Source organism: Mauremys mutica, chromosome 19 (genome assembly GCF_020497125.1).
Source record: "Mauremys mutica isolate MM-2020 ecotype Southern chromosome 19, ASM2049712v1, whole genome shotgun sequence".
In the NCBI taxonomy this organism is placed as follows: domain Eukaryota; kingdom Metazoa; phylum Chordata; order Testudines; family Geoemydidae; genus Mauremys; species Mauremys mutica.
In genome coordinates this window covers 14,107,163-14,126,178 of record NC_059090.1, presented here as the reverse complement: position 1 = coordinate 14,126,178, position 19,016 = coordinate 14,107,163, and the positions used below count along the sequence as shown (strand labels likewise).

The following is a 19,016-nucleotide window of genomic DNA, read 5'->3' as shown; positions in this document are numbered from 1 at the left end:
TTCAAACAAGCATCCCAGAGAGGATCTTTGATGCCAGATAATAGTTGAGGGCCCAGAGATTACAAGACAATGGGTGCAGAACTGGGCCCATAGGAATTAGAGATAAAAAAGATCTATTAAATCAGCCAGCTAATGCAGGACTCTTCCTGCAATCACCTCTTCCTGTGCTTTGTCCAGTTCTCAATGTCCTGTGCAATCAGGCTTTCACCTGTGGAGACTATTTCAGAGGCTAACAGATGTCTCTCGGGAAACAAGCTAAGGGTATGAATTCGGTGTGTTGCCACATGCTTGAAATCTACCACCTAACAGTCACAGTATGTTTGTCTGACAGAGCCAAAGAAGCTGAACATCTAAAACAGGATCTGCATGAAGCCAGGGAAGCTGAACGAAAAGCAAAGCAGAAACTTCTGGATGTAACTAAGCTTAATTATCTTGTAAGTGACCCAGTTTAGGTTCTGGTGGGCAACACTTTATTGGAGAGTGGACAAATAACCAATCATCATTTTAAATGTAGATACAATGTAACTAACAAGTAAATACACATTCTCCATGAAGTTTGTTCAACACACTTTGTTACCAAGCTGATATATTTATAACCTCTTTGTACTTTGCAGTCTTTGGACTTCACAATTTTAACACGTCATGACAATTTAAGGAATATCTAATCTATCTCCATCACTGTTAATCACGTAGCATACACAGTACTCAGAGATGTTTGCAATTTAAGGATACCTGGATGTCGTACTGACAGAAATGAAATATGGAAACTGAGTGACATTGAGAGAACTTTAGGAAGGGCTCAGAAAAGGAGCTTAGCGGATGAAAACTTGTCTGTGGCTTCAAACTTCTTTTGTATGCTCCAGTATAGCAAAAGAGGGAATCTGCATTGTCAAAACAGAGGATTGGGACAGTCAGGTTCTATTCCATTCTTTGGCACTGAGTCACTATGTGAACTAGGGCAAGCAATTTAGGGTAAAATTTTCAAAAGCGTCCGAGTCTCATTTTAAAAAATGCCAGACTCCTCAGTACTTTAGCTTTTATTTTTGTGAGTGTAACAGGATAAGATGAAAGTTTATTCCTCCCAGCCTGTGTTTAAAGTAAAGCTGTGGGCTTGCACAGAAGCAGTATTTGCCACTGTGACCTGAGATGCCAGGAGCAAATGCCACAAATCCTGCTTATGGGGAAGCCAGTCTATGCACATGCTGCACTCTCTGTGATAGCCACAAAGTTTAAAAATTAGATAGGGAGACATTCCAGCCATGATGCTCCGCTGTCATTGGCGCACAGTCTGTATGCATTGTAATGTATTTCATTGAAGGCTAACATTTTATTTCAAAAAGATTTGTTTAGGGCCAGCCAGACAGGGAAGAAAGGGATACGAATGCCTACAGCCATCTTTAGAATCAATGGGAAGACATCAATTTTGGAGACAGCGTGTGAGATTCTTGTAGAAGCTAGGAATATACTTGCAATTAAAAACAAATGTTCTAATTGTATTGTTAATGGAACAAACTCTTTGATTACCTTGCATCTTTTAGCATGTGGCCCGGTATCCTCATCATTCACCTGCTGACACCAGAGATGTCAACTTTGACAAAGGATCTGTAAAGATGGATTTAAAAGATGTAGATCTGAAGAGACTGTCCTTTGAGATAGAAAGAGAGAGGTACTGGAACACTCCTAAGATGTAAATAAACGAGGGAGTCTTAACCTGAGAAACTAGAGGTGGAAAATACCTATTATGTCTCCTGAAGTAGCCTCCTACCAGTGCAGGATTGTTCCCCACAATACATATGGGTGTTCGCCTTCTACAGAAGTAATAGCATCAGCTCTGTAACTCGTTAGCTTTTTAGAAGGAGAAAATATGTTTTCTTGGCTTCTAGCCATGAAGAGTACAGAGCTCTGGGATTTGAAGGGATACATTGTCTAGGAGCAAAGCACTCTACTCCGATATGAGTATGCAGGAGGACTGAAACAACTGACTGGTGCAGTGAGAGGGCTTTCCTTTCCTTTGCCCCATTGTAGACTGTATACTGACTAGGGGAACCATTGTTCTGTTATGGTCTTTCCTACATTCCTGTGAAAAGTGGCTTTAAAATCTACCAAAAGACTATTCAAAATGTTCCTAGACATTACACTTGCTTGCCAACACAGACCTTGGAGAGCATCAAGTTGGTTCTGAGGCCATCTTGAATGTTAAAAGTGGTTTATAAGCTGCATTGTGGGCAAATGGATATAAAATGGCAAGACTCACTCTTTTTTTAAATGTTTTTTTCACTCCACATGGACTATAATGTATGTTTATGCTTTCATAGAGTTTATCATCAGAAGAGACACATTAGTCAGCTAGCCTAACTTCCTGTATATCACAGCCCAGACACCCCCATATGGAGCCAAATAACTTCAGCAGTATCGACTTTATACAATCTGTTTAAAAAAAAACGGTTTCTGTAAAATCGGAATAATCCCGTAGTGTAGACATACCCTCAATCTGACCGATTGAAATGCATTAATGTTCTGATGGTAAATTAGCTGACAATGCAAGGAGCTAGTAAACTTATTAGTTGCATCATCGTCATGCCTAGAAGCCCCAGCCATGGACCAGGACTCCATTGTGCTAGGCAATGTCCAATCACAGAACAAAAAGATGGTCCCTGCCCCCAAATAGCTTATGATCTAAGTAGAAGACAAGAGACAACAGATGGATGTAGACAGACTTAGTCTTATCTATACCTATTGCAGGACCCTCTATGATTCTGCAGATTCCCATATAAAGCTGGTTCTCCGACTGTTTAATAACACCTAACAGGAGATTGTGTGTGTGTGACTGCTGGATTTCTAGTTGACGGGGAGCAGGTATTGCTGTGATCATCTGGAATTAATGTCTTCACAGGTTTCCTATGCAGCCCATAGCCTGAGCTTACATTTCGAACCATTCCATTTACCTAGTCTAGATCCAGTTTATTTTATTAGTGAATTTTTGCATATTTTGGGAGCACAGCTTCAGCCTCACAGAATAAATAAAATACAAATTGGATGAAGTTATTGACTGTTAATTGAATAACTTCAGGTGTTAAATCTCTGATGTAAAATTAGTGGATTTATAATGGAGATTGATTTTGCCCCAGAAGCTTAGAATGAAAATTTCTTACAAATTGCCCTTACAAAATAGATTAATGTAAAAACTACAAAACCCTCCTTTACAGCTACCACTGGCTAATTAGATTATTTTTTTGTTGTCTTCTCTCCCTGTGTGGATTGCAGGTTAGATTACTTGGAAAAGAGCAAAAAATTTGAAGATCGATTGAAAGAGCTGAAGTCAGAAATCCATGCGTTAAAACTAGAGGAAAAACAAACTGGGCTCTACTCTCACTGGAATGAAGTTCTTGGATCCTTGGATCGTTCAATAGGAAATGTATGTAACCCTAAATATAGGTTTTATAATAACACATAAGCTTACTCATGCAGTAGAAATTAATAAATATAGGTTTGGTTGACACCATAAATGAAGGAATATTGGAATATTGGAATCCCTAAAATGTTTCTAAACGCATATGCTAAACATACGCTTCATATTTTGGTACGAAACACACATTCACTATCTCTATTGATAATAAAATGTGAAAAGTGGGTCTGGAGACATTAAAAGTGGCATTTTCTGTTGGAAGCTTTTTATGAGAGGAATCCCCTCAAATGTACAACAGTCAAAAGATTGTGAGCTCCCAGGAAGAGTCCCATAAAGGCTGAAGGCTATTGGGTAAAATAAGATCTTGCAAGCTCATAACAGTTAAATGTGGCATAGCTGTAATCAGTCTCTTTCTACTTTATGCTTTTTGTGTCTATTAATTCTTCAGGTGTGATGATTTTGTGTTTGTGTGAAGTCAGCTTTTTATGCCAGGTTCTTGTGATTCAGCAAACAAACTTTCGAGCCCCTTTCTGGACCAGTGCAACAGTGACAGGCCCCAGCCCTTCCAGATTTCGCCAAACCTAGTAGAAATTTGTCTTAGAGTAACACATATTAGAGACAAAAAAGGGAGGCTTGGGTGAGAGAAGGCTTCTATAATTTCAGGTCCGTGTATTTAATATGCCTTTGGCTTAACGTGAGCTGATGTAGTGAGAGTGCTGTTTCACATATTCTGTCGTTTAAAGGCTCCCTCATGGATGAAAACCTTTGGAGTTGGAGACTTGTTGGATACAAATCTTCGAAAGCCCTTCCCAGCTTATCCATTAAATGCCACAAGCAGTTGGCCATGTACTAACAAGAGTCAACATACAGTGCCTGTGGAAAAGTCAACTTTTCAAACAAATACTTTGGTAGCCAGCAATGTGGGGACAGGAACTAGAAAACAGATTATAAAGGTAATGGGATTTATATTTATTTTCCCAAAATGTGAATTTAGTGCTTGTGAAAGTAAGGAATTAATAGCTTGGGCAAGCTCCTTCCACCCAACTCTGCCAGTGCTTCTCAATCCCAAACTGTGAAGGACTGCTGCTTACTCTAGTCCTTCAGTTTCATGCCATTTAAGGCAGCTTGTAAGATAGGCATCCTGAGATCAGCTGACTCCATTCCACCTGTGATCAAAGCTGGAATATGAATGAAAGATAAATCCTGTTAGGAAATAAGAGGATCTGTATTCAATAGCTGCATTTTCTTTATAGTTTGACCAAGCTTGAAAGTAAATCAATGTGTCCTCAGTGCTGGCATCAGCAGTTTAAAACATAAACATGACTCCCTTCCGCACTAGTATTTATGGCTGTGAAAACCTAACTTCCAGCATTAAGGGGTAGGTAATAAGATTCCAGTAACAGAAATTGACCAAAGCACCTACAATTCAGCTCTTACGTGGCAATGGTCATAGAACACCACCTCTCTATCAGCTGTTTCACACCAGTGCTGCGTGGGTCCATGAGGGAGACCCTGCATTCTTGTATACTTGGCTCCTTCCAGGTGAGTGAGTACATTGGGGGATATAAAAGCTCAGTCTGCTTCTAGAGTTGAGGATTGGAGTGGTGTAGGAATCCTGTTCTGAATGTGAGACTGGTTTAAGGGCAGGCAACTGTTATTGAACATTTACCAACAAGTAACTATTTATGCACTACTAACTGTGCTGGTTGCTAGAGAACTAACTGGAAGTTTAAAGAAACGATGTCTGAATGAGGCTAGGGCAAGAGTTTCTAGTCTATGATCAATAAACTTGAGCTTTGCTCGTCTCCTCCTTCGTATATTTATTGTAAAGATTTTTCAGAATCACTAGAGCCTGTGTTACATGATCTTAACTTGCAGACTGTGGGCACAGAATTGTAAGATACAAAGTCCAATGCGGTTGGACAGAAGCAGCATCTTCCTAATGCAAATAATTAGGTAATTGTTTTAAGAAAAAATAGAATCCAAACTGCAAAGTGATGTCTGTCAGTGTGAAAACTTCCAGCAGGAGGGCAGGAAAAAAAGTCAAGGCATTTTTATCTGATTTCCTAAAGGCCACAGAGAGTTGTCAAAGCCAGGCTTAGAGTTATGAGTGGGAGCCAGGAATTCCTATGCTTAAACAGAACTTTAGGGTGGAAATAACTTCTTTGATTTGCATGTAGGTTCAGCAGCATGACTCGGACGTGATCTACATTTGAAGCGTCTCAGCGATTCAGTAATGCTTTCATCAAGAAGTGAATAGGCAGAACTTGAGAGTAATTCATTTGGCTGCCACAAGTTACTTACACAAAACCACTGTATACCTTTAGCTACTCGATGTCAGCATCAAAACATGTCCAGTAATGAGTGTGGTGCTGCTCAGTGTCCAGAGAGGCAACAGATGCCTGTAGCACTGAAAATGACAAGCATCTTTCGTGGTGGCAAACATGATGTAACTTGGGCTCCTATATTGCATCTGTGCTTTGTGAGAAAACACTTTTAGGATAAAAGGCATTTTAAATGTAAAGTGCTTTTTAAACTACGGAGCACTACTGAAATGCAGGACCCTTTAAAGCGAAGAGTAGTGTTAGTGGAACACATTGTGGGAGGAGAAGATATTTGGGAAAATTTGTTTTTATAAAAAAGTACAGAGCACACATGACTGTGTTTTAAGTCTTAGCAGCTGGTGTGACACTTCTAAAGCCTGTTTCAGCATAGATGTTAGTCCACAGAACATTTTTCACTTCTTATCCCTAAACGTAACACTGTCCACATACTGGACTTGTATTTCTATTAGAGAAAGTTTTTAGCTCTTAATTCTAAATTTAGGATTGGACAGGCTTTTTTGTAGGTCTTAATACACTTATTATTTTGATGTCTCATGGAGATGTGAATGAATCCTTAGTGTGGAAGTGCATGGTTTTTGTGATCGTGTGGAATATCTTTGCTGCTGCCGCCATGTGTAGAAGACTGCATAACTTACTGTGTCAGAGAAATCTAAGTACTAGAGACAAAAGACACCTAACTGGTATCTGCTAAAGAGGGACTCGTCTCTGATGAAGACTAAACATGGTATCCAGCATCTACTTTATCAGTAGGACCAATTTGTACTTGATGTTGTGCATTAAATGTATATTTAACAGATCTTCATACAGATTTCTGTGGAAGTAGACAATACAAAATTGTAGCTCAAATAGGTTGAACATGCAGGACTGAGTAAAAATGGATGTTAATGTTCATAAACATCTAGTCCTATAAGTTAAAAATCTAAAGTATATTGAATAAAGCTTCAATTCCTTCTAGCTGTCAGCTTTAAGTGTGTGTATATATTGATTGGATTTAGCTTTAAAGGCAGAGCATGAAATACTGAAAGTTTTTCAGCTCTGAGCACTGACAATGTAGGCGTAGTACATGTGCTCCTTTACAAGTCTTCATCTCTACTTCTTCGCTTAACTTGCTTATCCTCTAACAGTAAGATGACAATTATAAACCTACATGTATCTTTTTGAAATATGAATTGTATCTATATTCAGGAAAACACTGTGCAAGGAAGTACAGGTGTTAGTTGAAGCAGAGCTGAAAATCAACACGGGCTAGTCAACAACTTCAATAAGGTTTATTTTGATACTTGTCAGCCATTCTTCCTGACCCATAAATACTAAACAAACCAACTGTACATAAATTACAAAAAGGAACTCCCTCTACTCAGGAAAAACCTGAAAAATTCACCCAAATCCTAGAGAAGGCTTTATAGGGAGACAGACTCCCCCTGCCCCCCTCAGCAAGTTTGTGAACTAGATTCTGCTAAATTATTGCAACTCATCTTTCTCCTGTTAGCTCCCAGTTTGCTCTTCAGAAACTAAGTTTTATCGCTAAAGAAAAACAGCTCTAATCATTATGGTTGTAGTAATGGCTGAAGCTGCAGGCAACCAAAAACACTAGATGAGAGTAATGAATTGCCTAGTTAATCTCAATGGGATATTAATACTGATAAGTATCGTTGGTGCTCAACCATCTCAAAGATGAGCATAATCAATGGCTTATCAACATGGGGAAATTTGCCAGCTTAACTGTACCAGTATAGTTTGTGTATAGCCATTAAGTCTAATGTATGTCCACATAAGACCACATGGTAGCAAAAAATCACACAGGTAATTTCAATTTTCAAAATGCTTAATGACTAAGGAACCCATATCCCATTGACTATCAGTGGGACTTAAACTCCAGTGCAACTTAGGTACTTCTAAATTTCTTATTGGTCTCCCCTGCAATCTGACCCATGAACAAGCTCAGGCTGTCAGACTAAAGGGGAGGTAAATTCCTGAGAGGGGTACAGAGGGGCTTTGCTAGGTACTTATGTGTTAGCAATATCGGTTTGCTGTAGTTATAAATTAAGAACATCTAGATCTTCACAGAAACTATGTATCAAATCAGAGGACAGCTGACAACTGTCACAAAATACATATGCCACTTCCTCTAGGCGTCAGCAAGTGACCACTGTACTTGCTCATCCCCTGAAACTAGGAAACAAATGGTACCAAACAACTAATGCATGTTTTGCTGCATCATGCTACTGTCACAGTTGTTTAATGCCAGGGGCTCCATTTAAACTCCATGTTTATCCTTGAACTATCCATGGATGGGTAGGCCCAGTTAGTATCATTTACTCTTTCCTCTCTATTTTGTATTCTCTCTCAGGAAGTAAGAATACATCTCTTGGAGTTGCTTAGCTGTATTATTCATATACTATCTAGTTTGAAAAACTGTTCTGCAATTTCAGCAAGGCAGTAGTTTAGAGTGCTGTACCTTCTGCAGCAGGTGGGTTGGTAGAAAGTGTGTGTAGACATCAGCAAGACACACGAAGGGTCTAACATGAAGATACTAGAGAAGTTTAAAGCATTTTGGCTTTTATCTTGGATAAGAAAAGGAACATATATAAACATCCAGCAGGGGAAAACTAGGGTACACTGGGAGCTTGTCTATCTCAAGGAGCAGATGCCTTTACCTAGTCTAGATCAGGTTTATTTTAGTAGTGAATTTCTGCATATTTTGGGAGCACAGCTTCAGCCTCATAGCAGCATAAAGGACCACTACCCTAGTGCCAGATCCTATAAGATACTTTATGTATATATTATAATTCATTTAACAGTTGAAAGAATGAATTAGGGGAACACTTTTTTCCAAGTTAAGATGTATATTTTAATATGTCCCATGAATAAAATATAGAAGAGTGGTCCTCTATTTACAAATAGTGAAATTTCTCTAGCAGTAGTATGTGGCAGTCTAGGTCACACATTTAATGATGCCATTAAACAAGGTAAATAATATACACCTTAACTCCATGCACTGTTTTAAGAGTGACACTTCATTTAATTCTTTTGGCTGTGCATGCTTCTCCTCATACGCAGTAAACATCTCTGGGATATACGCAGCCTTCCCAGCACTAAATTAAAGGGGAAAGGACTTGGCGCAGTTGAACACCGATATAATCACTACCCCCACCAAAACAAAGCTAGTATAGCCTTTCACCGGTAAGTCCTATAACTTTATCCTTAGTGCAAATCGAACACTCAAACATCTCTTTATCAAAAGGCACTTGTTACCCAGACAAATGCAAGGAAACACGGCATGGAATTAGCCTAAATAGAGCTAGTGACAGCAATAGGTTGGAAAAACAAAAACCTTAACAGAATGAGGTGTCTTAACTCTGCCTCTTTATAGTGTTTTCCACAAAAGTGATGTTGGTGGAAGGGTTTTATTCGAACTTTTCATCTCCTTCTTCCACATCTTTCAGACTGAGTACTTCAAGTGAGCCTTTCCCTTTAGTCTCACACCGGATCAGTTCGTCAATCTCCCTGAAGCAGCCTGGGTCAATGAGGCACACCTGAAACATTTTACATACCAATCAGTGAAGATTTTAGCCTACATTGTGTCCTTTTCTCCTATGGCAATTTAATATACAGATGACTGACCCCCTAGGCATTAAGAAAACTTTTCCACATCCCTAAAAGCCGATATTTAAACAATCCAAATGGATCCATCTTTTGTTTGAGGGAGTTTTGCAGCTGCACCTGCCAATGCTCAACTTGCTGATGATGCAGCAGTGAAATTGCAGAAGAAGCCCAGTCTGTTGTAAGTAGCCCAAAGTATCACTAATTACAGATCTTGTCTAATGTATAGTTATTTTGGTGGAATACCTTTTAAATAAGTTACAGTATGGTCAAAACTGAATTGCAGTAAGATATGGTGCATGTGTTTTGCACTGTAAGAATTAAAATTTACCATCCTAACATATAGGGGACTGGCAAAATGAGAAAAGGAGAAAGTTAAACATATCACTGCTAAAAGTTGCTGCATTGTATTTTTCAAAGTTTGAGCCAGCAATTCTACAACAAATATGGGTACAGGTAGATGACTAAGTCAAGAACTTTCATTCCTCAAGCAAGTGTTCCGACAGTCCTGAGCCTTTTAAGGCTTGAAAGCAGTCACTAAGACCATGAAGATTTTAAAAATCCAAAACAATCTCCCAAACCCCAAATTATGCATCTCTGATTAATTCAATTTCAATGCTTTAGTACGATTTCAGCTAACCCAAACACAGATTTTACATTTTACAAAAGAACATAACTAAATGTAGAAAAAATTGACTATGGAAACTAGATTCTTACAATTTCTAACTGCTCATCGAAGTCTTCACTCTCTATAACTTTGATCAGTGGTTTGAGCTTCTCTTTTAGCTTCTTGCCCTCTTTTGCTGGGAGAATGAACCGCAGTCTCATGTGAGCTCGCTCAATCTGCATAGTCTCCTTTAACTGTCTGATCACTTCCAAAGCCTGCAAAGACATTAACTACAAATGAAATTGACACATGCTCATTTGTTATTTACATAGCACCATATCCCACACTCAGGTTTAGCATTATTTACAACTGCTTATAGATGCTCCAGAAACATTCTTTGGTACCGTCCACTGGAATTCTCCAGGAATACATTTGGTATAGTCTGATCAGAACTGATTAACATGAAAAGGCAAATCTCCTCAAAGTATTGCTGGAATTGGACTTAAGGTGTCAGAAAAGCTGGAAATGTTAAACAAGGTGATTATATCAAAACTATAAAATTCAGGACATTCAAAATTAAGGATAAACACACTATCCCACTGAACAACAGGAGGTAAGAAGAGAGCATAAGTGTTGAGTATTCTTGCTTTTGTTTTACACCCAACTTTGTGGCTGCTTTAATAATCTGTAGTTAGTTTCCTTTCCCCCCTTTCGTGGGCAGATACAAACCAAACTACGAAGTTTCAGATCGCAAGAGTTTCTTTCTAACATGCAGCTCCTATGCCACCTCTTTCTGTCAAACAATGCTCACTTACCATCCTTAGATTTAGGCTCAAGTGACTCCTGCGGATGTTAATAAGGAAACTACACACAAAAATTCTTTTAAGTGAAAACAGAATTTTTGGGGACAGATACAGACCTGCTGTTTGGTGCTCTTGTTTGGTTTAACAGAATAGTGGATATCCTTCATGGCTCTTTCTATAAGGATTACTGTGTATGGCCTCTTTGTTTCAGGATTCACACATTTCTCAGCGACAATAGTTGCAATGTCTCTAAACATCTGCTCCAATTGTGTGTGTCGCTCTTTGTCAGATACCTGCAACTCCCCTTTTGTTAAAATCTAGAAGTGATTAATCAAGAATGAAAAATTCTATTAAATAGTAATAATACATATTTGACTGAAGAATAGAAATCCTAGCTCTGGGAAAGTTATTGATTTGTTTTCAAAGTAACAATTACGGTATGTCTTAGCTTAATTTGTGTATAGATCTTTAACCTGACTAGGTTATTCTGCAGCATGTCAAGTATAACACTAGAATTATTTCATAATACAAAAAAAAAAAAAAAAAAAAAAAAAAACCCTTATGCAAAAAGTGTAATGCTTATCTCATTAAACTATAAAAAGGAAACTAGTGTTTTTCAGATAAGGGTCAAATCCTACAAATTAAGTTAACAGTTTATATAAGTGTACCAAAAGGGGGACCAAAAAAAATAAAAGTAACAGGTTTATCTTGAACACTGAAACAATTTAAAAATAAACAGAATTACTGAATATCTTGTTTGATTAAAAATGCAGATTTACTATTCATCCCCACTCATTCCTAGTACATTATAAATAGACCAATATAACAAAAAAATCTTTTGGATCAAGACACTTGTGAAACAAAACTTTATTACATCTCTTCCTCCATCCCTATCTTCCATTATAAATTGGTCTAGTTAAAGTTATTTGGGACAGGGACCTTGCTTCGACATGTCTGTAAAGGACAATGGATCCTAATGATGCTATACAAAAAGTGCAAGTGGTCAGAACTCAGTTTTATAAATATCTCACTGGAAAGATCAGATATCAAGAAGAATGCCCCCCCGCCCCCCAGAAGCTGGTTCAGTAGTGACTGAAAGGGAAAAGTATCCTTTACTGGATCAGCAACACACCGGCCTATAACAACTAGGCATTGCACGGACATCCCCCGTCAGTCTACTGATCTGATATGACCCTGCTTTGTTCACAAGATCTGTGAGGAACATATGACCAGCACAAAGTGGTGTTGCTGAAAACCACACATTTAAAACACTTTATTTCAAAAAAGAGAAGGGAAAAAGTGTTTACCCAAAACTGTGATCAATAATAGAAAAAACAAAACAAAAACGTAATATACTAGAAAAGTCATTAAACTCTAACAGCATCAATTGACAGATGGATATTCAGTTTAGCTAAATTTTAAGTGGAGGAAGGCTAGAATCTTTTCTGATTCACAATAAGGTGTGTTAACTTTATGCTTTCATGTATAGAGGACCTACTGTCTTGCAGATTTCTGTTTGGTCATCAGTTCCAAAAGCTTTGAGGAGATCTTCCTTCTTTGCAACTTGACCTTTAGAGACGTTTACAAATACTGTGTTGGTCTGTAGAACTTCATCAATGTCTTTTTCACTGGTAAATAACAATTGTATTCACAATTAGAAAACATGTGCAAGCATAGCATTAACTAGCAGGGAGTAGTCTTGTGGCTGCTACTCTGCATCTGAGGCTAGGGCACCAATTAGCGGAAGCTGGGAACTTGAGTGTGAGCAGCTATCGGACCTTCTCACCAGGAGGAATGTTGTCCTTAAACTTAACTGAATCTAACACAACATGGAGATTCCTTTTGTAGCTTTATGGAGTGGTTAATTCATTAATAACTTCTTAAGGACACCATCAAGTGACTTAAATGAGCAACAAATTTCCTTCCTAGATTACTATCACCACATTGGTTACTAAAAAGGAACCAATTTTAACATCTCCTCTAGTTTATACTGCTTGTTTACTTTCAATCACTTGCAGCTGGAACCATGAAAATAAATTAAGTCAGTCTCATATTTTGGTTCTCAATGCTGAAACATTTGTGTTGCATGCACTGCAGAATGTTTTTGTTTATAGAGAACTATTTTCACTGGAATTTTAAAAAATGTCAACATTTATTTTAAGGGTTGATTTTCACAAAAAAAATGTAGATGCTGGGGTTAAGCAATGGCTAGTTAAGTCTGTGCAGCCATTAATGATCCTTTAGGACTCCAAGTATGACACACAAAATATTAATTTTGTGGGACTAGTCTGATTTTTTTTAAAAGTTAAACCCTTAGCTATGTCAGAGAAGCTAAAGAAAAAACATGGTTGAGACAAAGAAATATAAAAGCCTCTCAACAGGCACTCAAACATTATGCTGATAGCGATAATATAAGTCCCAGAGAGAAAGACATATGAATGGGAGTTTTTGATTCATAGTGACTGCAGGCAGGGGTCTTTATTCTCAAACTGCGCTTGCCGCTTCAACATTACTGGTGCAGAAACATAAAACAAGCACTGCCAACTGCAAGCCCCTGTACAAACATTGCAACAAACAAAACAGATCAATGTTTTCCAAATAAGAGCAGTCAAAACTGGCAGTGGCAACAGAGAGTATTTCTAAATCCTGAAGTAAAACAACATTCACAAGAGGAGAAGGAGCTACCCTTTCAAAGGAGGGACACTTCCTCATGCAGAGGATAGGAGGACACTTAGAAAAGTTAAGGCAAATAAACTAAAGATGTGAAGATACCTTCAAAAGGCAAGGAGGATCCAGGAGACTACGCTGGCATAACCTCGTAGCAGATATGTGGCCTATGCCAACAGAAGGGGTTTTTCCATTAATGCAGGAACACCACCTTCCCAACTGACAGTAACTAGGTTGATAGAAGCATTCTTCCATTGACAAAACAGCACTCCAGGGGGTGTTTTTTCATATCCCTGACTAATGTAGCTACCTCAGCCTAACTTTGAAGATTATGGCTACACTAGAGAGTCTGCTGTACGCTCTCTAGTGTAGCCACTCTAAGAAGATGGGAGAGACCTCTCCTATCAACTCAGTTAATCTACTCTCAACAAGCGGCAGCAGCTATGTCAATGGAAAAAGCTCTTCTGCCGCCATAGTGCTGTCCACAGTGGTGCTTAGGTCCATGCAACTTATGTCAGTATAAGTCAGTGCCCGAGTGACATAAGTGGTAATGTAGACATAGCCTGAGTGTAGGCCATGCTTAATTACAGGAAACTAAAGCCATGTTTACTCCTGAATCAGAGCATCTTCATGCTTTAACTTATGTGCATTGATTCCATGCCTCTAGCTGATTAATCTTCAAGTTCCAGAGGGCCCTCAGGTAGGCAGAGTAGGTGCTTTCAGACCCTCTGTCAGTAACTCAGGGCAGGGCCGGGCTGACTCCTACCTTCCCTGCACTCCACGAACACCTCCCCCAATGCCTGGGTGGGAATCTCTCCTCGAGTGGGATGAGGGCAAGTTACCCCTGCTCTGTAAGTGTTGGCACCAGCTGGAGAAGTAGGGTACTGCTGAGTCCTGGCCTGGTCCATTTCACTAGGAGCTGGATGTTGACAGGCACCTATTTGGATAAGGCACTTCCCAGCACCACCTGGGGCATCCACCCCCCTCCGTCCCAGCCCCCAGATATCCGAGTCTCCTCCCCTCCAGAACCCCCCTGGCGAGGGGGTCCCACCCCAACCCCTCACCTCTCCTGGCCCTGCACCCACACCGGACTCCCCTCCTCCCCAGCAGCCCTGCACCTGCCTCAGACCTCCCCCACCCGGCCCCAAGCTCCCCCCCCTGCCCCATATCTCCCCCCTCGCGCCCGGCCCCGCCCCGCACTCACGCCCCGCTCCGCCAGCCCATGACTTTGTTGCGGTAGCAGGCGATCTCGAAGCGCTTCCCGGCGCGGCGGGTCCGCACCACGGCCACGTTGGTGAGGCGGATCTGGTTGGTGGGGGTGAAGATGGACATGGCGGCGGCAGTGCAGGGAGCCCCGGGCCCGTCAGGCGGCGGCTGAGAGGTCTGTCAACAAGCGGCGCTGCGCCACGGCTATTAGCCACCTCCCCCTCTTGTGACGCCGGCGCAACGCCGGAAACAGGCGGCTCGAGGGGCCGCCGAAAGGCGTCCGGGCGGGGAAACGAGGCCCGGGAATCAAGGGTTCCGGGGCAGCGGCCACACAGGGAGAAGAGCAGCGCGCGCGGTGTGTTTGTGTGCGCGCTGCTTCTCCTCGCGCGTGGGCTCAGTTCCCCCTCACAGGGGCCCCAGTCCTCCCGAGGGCGGGAGGGCGCCAGGCTTCGAGGCCCTCACAGCGCCGTGCACACTGCGTGGGGGTCTGACCTGGCCCCCGGGGGAGGGGCGGTTTGAAAGCAGGGCCCTGAGCCGGCGTGAGTGGGCGGCAAATCCCCCCCCCCTTTCCCGTGCACGGTTCCCCTGGCCTGTGGGCACAGGGGGGCTGCCCCCAGCCCCACGTACCTGGGGGGCAGGACACTGCCTGTCAGGTAGTGCCCCCCACCCCGTAACACCGGGCCACCCCCGAGGCACATACCAGACCCCAGCCGGCCGCCCCCCCCCCCCCATGATTAGTCGTTAATATTAGTGCATCGCGGCATGGTTATGAGCGGGACACCGGCAAAGGGCGCGGTGCCTGAGCCCGAGACCGTCCCCGCCGGAGGAGCTTGCACACTCCGCCCAGTTTCACAGTCCAACCCGCGCGCCCATCACCGTGTCTTCTTGGCCGGGTGTCTCCCGTCTCTGGGGCCTGGAGGCAAATGGCTCCTTGGTGGGGTTCATCAACAACAGTGAAATGCTCCCGAGGGTCGGCCGGCGTGGGTGACTGTACTCCCGTGGCGGGGTGTGAGAAGGGGTTGAGAGTGGCTTGACTCTGCGTGTTTTTGTAGCATGTGTTTCCCTGGCGGGCTGAGTTTCTGCGTGTCGCTCTGGGCTTCAGTGTGTTTCGGTGGCTGTGTTCGTGGTATTCTGTTTCTATGCGGTTGCATGGGGGGTGTATGTGTAGGATCGGGTGCTCCCCCGTCCCGTGATTGTCTTTGCTGTATTATTTTCGTATCCCATTTCTTTAGCCCGGTGAGGTTGCACTGCCTATCTGATGTTTTTTGCGTGTGAGAGATTGTTTTTCTATGACTGTAAATGTTTAGAGTGTTTGCGATCGCGTGTTTTTGTTTTCTAGGCAACAGGAAGGAAACACTACCACACCAGCCCTGAGCTCTGTATAGCTTCCTTTTCATCAGTAGCAATCTACAAAGTGAAGAGGGGAGGAAAGGGGAGGAAAAAAAAAACCGCCCAGACTCCCAGCATCCCTCTGCAAACAGCATGGCTGCCCCCAGGAGCTCCTGGGGATTTCTCTGTCCTAGTTAAGTTTGTTACCCAAAACGTAGAAGGGTAGCTGCAAATTGCCACAGCACGCTCTGGAATACTGAATTTTTGGCTGGTGTTTCAGGCCCTAACTATCCTGGTTGCTTGTGCTGACGCTCATGCCATGGGTAAGTACTATTGTGTGGAGAAGCCTGATGATTTTTAGGGGATTGTTGTAGCTAATGCCTTGACAGAGGCATTAGCCTATTAGCCCATCTCCTATTAAATTGAAACGACACTGATTTAACCATAACACATCAGGAATAGCCTGTTTCCTGCTGCTCTCAGCAAGGTGGGAATGGGCTCACTTGCTTGCTGCTGTTAGGTCCACGTGCAACACACACTCAGTTGCTTATCCTTTTAAAAGGAAGTCAAATTAGCGCCAAGCCTGGAAGGGGTGACTCCTGTGACCAATATCTTGAAACCTTAAGGCTGCTGGGACCACCAGCAGAAATGAGATTGGAACATATCTCCGATGGACACACCCAGAGTGAAATCTGTTAGTATCAGAGAAATGTAGGAAACAATAATATAAAGATAACCCTGAATTACTGCTGTACCCTTTTCCAGTGGTGCCCCAGGGGGAAGCATCTCTGAGCCAGCTAATGGACTTGGGTTTTGGGTGTTAATTATAGGCAGCTGAATGTATCTAAACTCCACAAAGGGAAGGTGTGTGTGATTGGGAGCAGTGAGGAATGGGAGGGGCATCTTTGGGATTATGAGTTTGCTGCATGGGATGAGGGTAATTAGAGATTTTAGCCAGATTGCTTTTAGGTGGGATTGAATTAGAAACTGTTGTAATAAAACCTCCACCCAAAGGATTATTTTTACTGAAAGCTGAGCTTCTAATAACCCTTTTGTTCGAAGTGTTATGCTCTTTGGCCTTGCTCCAGTGGATAAGCAACATTATCCCCATCTTACAAGGGGAATGAGACCAGAGCAGTTGAGAAGAAGATTTGTTACAGATGAAATACCAAGCCACTGGTAGAGCAGGGAATAGTATGCAGGTCTCCAGACTTATGTTTTTTTATAGATACCACTTTTACCAAAAAGGCATTTTTGTTGCAAGGAAGGCCAGGCTAAGCTTTTATTTGCCTGGGGCTCATGGTTTGGTTGTGGACCTTGAAAACTAGTTTAACTGATCTGATTCTAAAGGGCTTGTTTAGATTAGGGCAATTTACAGCTGTGTGATTACATCTGTGTAGTGACACTAGTGCAAATTTCCATCTAAACAAGCTCTTTGCGTTTTTGCTGCTTCAAGGATATTGGAAAACATCTGCTGCTCACAGCCATTGTCACAAACATTTTGTTGTCTTCAGCATTGTCTGTGCTACAACTCTGGCCTCTTACAGAACTAACTGCTGTATAGCTGACCCTGAAGGCAGCTGCTTTTAACCAGAGCCAATTCTACAAACTGCTATCTCAGTGACTCCTCATTCTGATCGAAATGCTAGGCAAGGATGGGCTGGTGTGTGGTATCAACTTGTGGGTACAGAGCACAGACATGAGCCCAAGTCTCACCTCCCTTTACACGTACTCACACACACAATGAGACAGCATACCTCAATAATCAAATCAATTGCAAATTAGCAAGGAGGAAGCAAATTGTGCCAGATTCCAAGGTAAAGCCCCATCCCTCTGAATTCACTACCCATGGACCGAGTGGTAGCAAGTTCTGATGGGTAGCTAAAAGGTCATATTAGCATGAGAGAAAAACTGCTACTGGTAGCAAAATTGGAGAAATGCTTTTTCTGCCGAAAGAAGAACAGGAGTACTTGTGGCACCTTAGAGACTAACAAATTTATTTGAGCATAAGCTTTCGTGAGCTACAGCCCACTTCTTCTGCCTCTACAGCGGCCAGCCGGGGGAATTGGGGCAATGAATTAACAAGTGAGCTGGCAAACTGTGTGAGAAGTCTTGTGACTATTCCCAATGGATGTTGCTGAGAAAACCAAATCCTTTGCATTCAGTTTCCAAGAAACGTGCCCTTCCCTTACTTGCACTCTGTTAGGGGATAGCAGTCCTGATCCTGGACCCCAGTACCTTTTGGAGTCATGATGTTGGAGCCCGGTTAGGAGCATAAGAAGTAATACTGTGAATGCTTAATCCCTGCTCTTCAGAAAGAATTAATTTAATGAGTTAGTCTTATTTTGTTGGCTTGCGGTCTTTAAGTCTTTGAACATTTTGCACATAACCAGTAAAGACGGAGAATGGGGAAATATCACTGTTTACTACGTGTAATGTATGGTGCTCTTAATGCTATACTTTAAAAGCTAATCCTCTTTTTAAATAAAAACCTTGTGGTTATAGGCCTTGTATAATGCTAATAAAGTATGTTCAGTTTAATCAAAATATTAAGCATGTCTTGATACCCAGTTTATTAAAACTTGTACAATTTGAGCAGTTTTTAAAGGTTCTAATCCTGCACTGAGCTCTTTGAAGTCAGCGGAGCTCTATATAGGTGCAAGGTTTTGCTCTCATTGGATTCATTGCAAGACTGAGGCTAATGAGATGAAGTTTGGCTTTTGCATTAAGATTGTATTAATTCTTAAGAGGCTATAATGGCACAGAACATGTTTGAGACTAAGCACACTCAACTTAGGCTGTCCTGTAACAGTCTAAGGCTTTGGCCTGTGGATAAGGCTGTAGGGGGGAGGGATAGCTCAGTGGTTTGAGCATTGGCCTGCTAAACCCAGGGTTGTGAGTTCAATCCTTGAGGGGGCCATTTATGGTTCTGGGGCAAAAATCTGTCTGGGGATTGGTCCTGCTTTGAGCAGCAGGTTGGACTAGATGGCCTTCCAATCCTGATATTCTATGATTCAATCTATGCAGCAGTGCTTTAGTGGGTGAAAGGC

The 19,016-nt window shown here is 41.8% G+C and overlaps 3 protein-coding genes across 9 annotated transcripts in view; 2 read left to right on the top strand and 1 right to left on the bottom strand.

The window, feature by feature from the left end:
• The window catches only part of LOC123353220 (merlin-like), a 33,778-nt gene extending 27,073 nt beyond the window's left edge, over nt 1-6,705 (top strand). For all 5 annotated transcript variants that reach the window (XM_044994185.1, XM_044994188.1, XM_044994187.1 and 2 more), the window contains 5 exons: nt 332-434; nt 1,539-1,666; nt 3,265-3,415; nt 4,150-4,359; nt 5,587-6,705. In XM_044994185.1, the coding sequence (XP_044850120.1) occupies nt 332-434; nt 1,539-1,666; nt 3,265-3,415; nt 4,150-4,359; nt 5,587-5,622 (628 nt within the window). In that variant the 3' untranslated portion in view covers nt 5,623-6,705. The remainder of the gene's footprint in view (nt 1-331; nt 435-1,538; nt 1,667-3,264; nt 3,416-4,149; nt 4,360-5,586) is intronic.
• Nucleotides 6,706-6,997: 292 nt separating this feature from the next.
• SBDS (SBDS ribosome maturation factor) lies at nt 6,998-14,873 on the bottom strand. Its single transcript, XM_044994191.1, has 5 exons — nt 14,636-14,873; nt 12,263-12,392; nt 10,881-11,081; nt 10,072-10,236; nt 6,998-9,287 (listed from the first exon to the last, which is right to left on the bottom strand). The coding sequence occupies exons 1-5, from the start codon at nt 14,761-14,763 to the stop codon at nt 9,159-9,161; spliced, it is 753 nt and encodes a 250-aa protein (XP_044850126.1). The 5' UTR covers nt 14,764-14,873; the 3' UTR covers nt 6,998-9,158.
• Nucleotides 14,874-14,965: 92 nt separating this feature from the next.
• Nucleotides 14,966-19,016, top strand: part of LOC123353218 (S-adenosyl-L-methionine-dependent tRNA 4-demethylwyosine synthase TYW1-like) — a 125,040-nt gene continuing 120,989 nt past the window's right edge. Inside the window, exons 1-2 of one of the 3 annotated variants that reach the window (XM_044994183.1) lie at nt 14,966-14,992; nt 15,977-16,289. In XM_044994183.1, the coding sequence (XP_044850118.1) occupies nt 16,286-16,289 (4 nt within the window). In that variant the 5' untranslated portion in view covers nt 14,966-14,992; nt 15,977-16,285. Of the gene's footprint in view, nt 14,993-15,039; nt 15,177-15,968; nt 16,290-19,016 lie in introns of those variants that run through there. The other 2 variants (XM_044994182.1, XM_044994184.1) reach the window with 2 other exon arrangements.

Bases quoted from the DNA above. Each gene is read 5' to 3' on its own strand.
- SBDS (XM_044994191.1), bottom strand. From the start codon at position 14,763: ATGTCCATCTTCACCCCCACCAACCAGATCCGCCTCACCAACGTGGCC. The intron at 11,082-12,262 runs GTAGGTCCTCTA...AATCACTTCTAG, and splicing joins AAACAGAAATCTGCAAGACA to ATTTTAACAAAAGGGGAGTT. The intron at 9,288-10,071 runs GTAAGAATCTAG...AAAATGTTTCAG, and splicing joins TCGATGAGCAGTTAGAAATT to GTGTGCCTCATTGACCCAGG.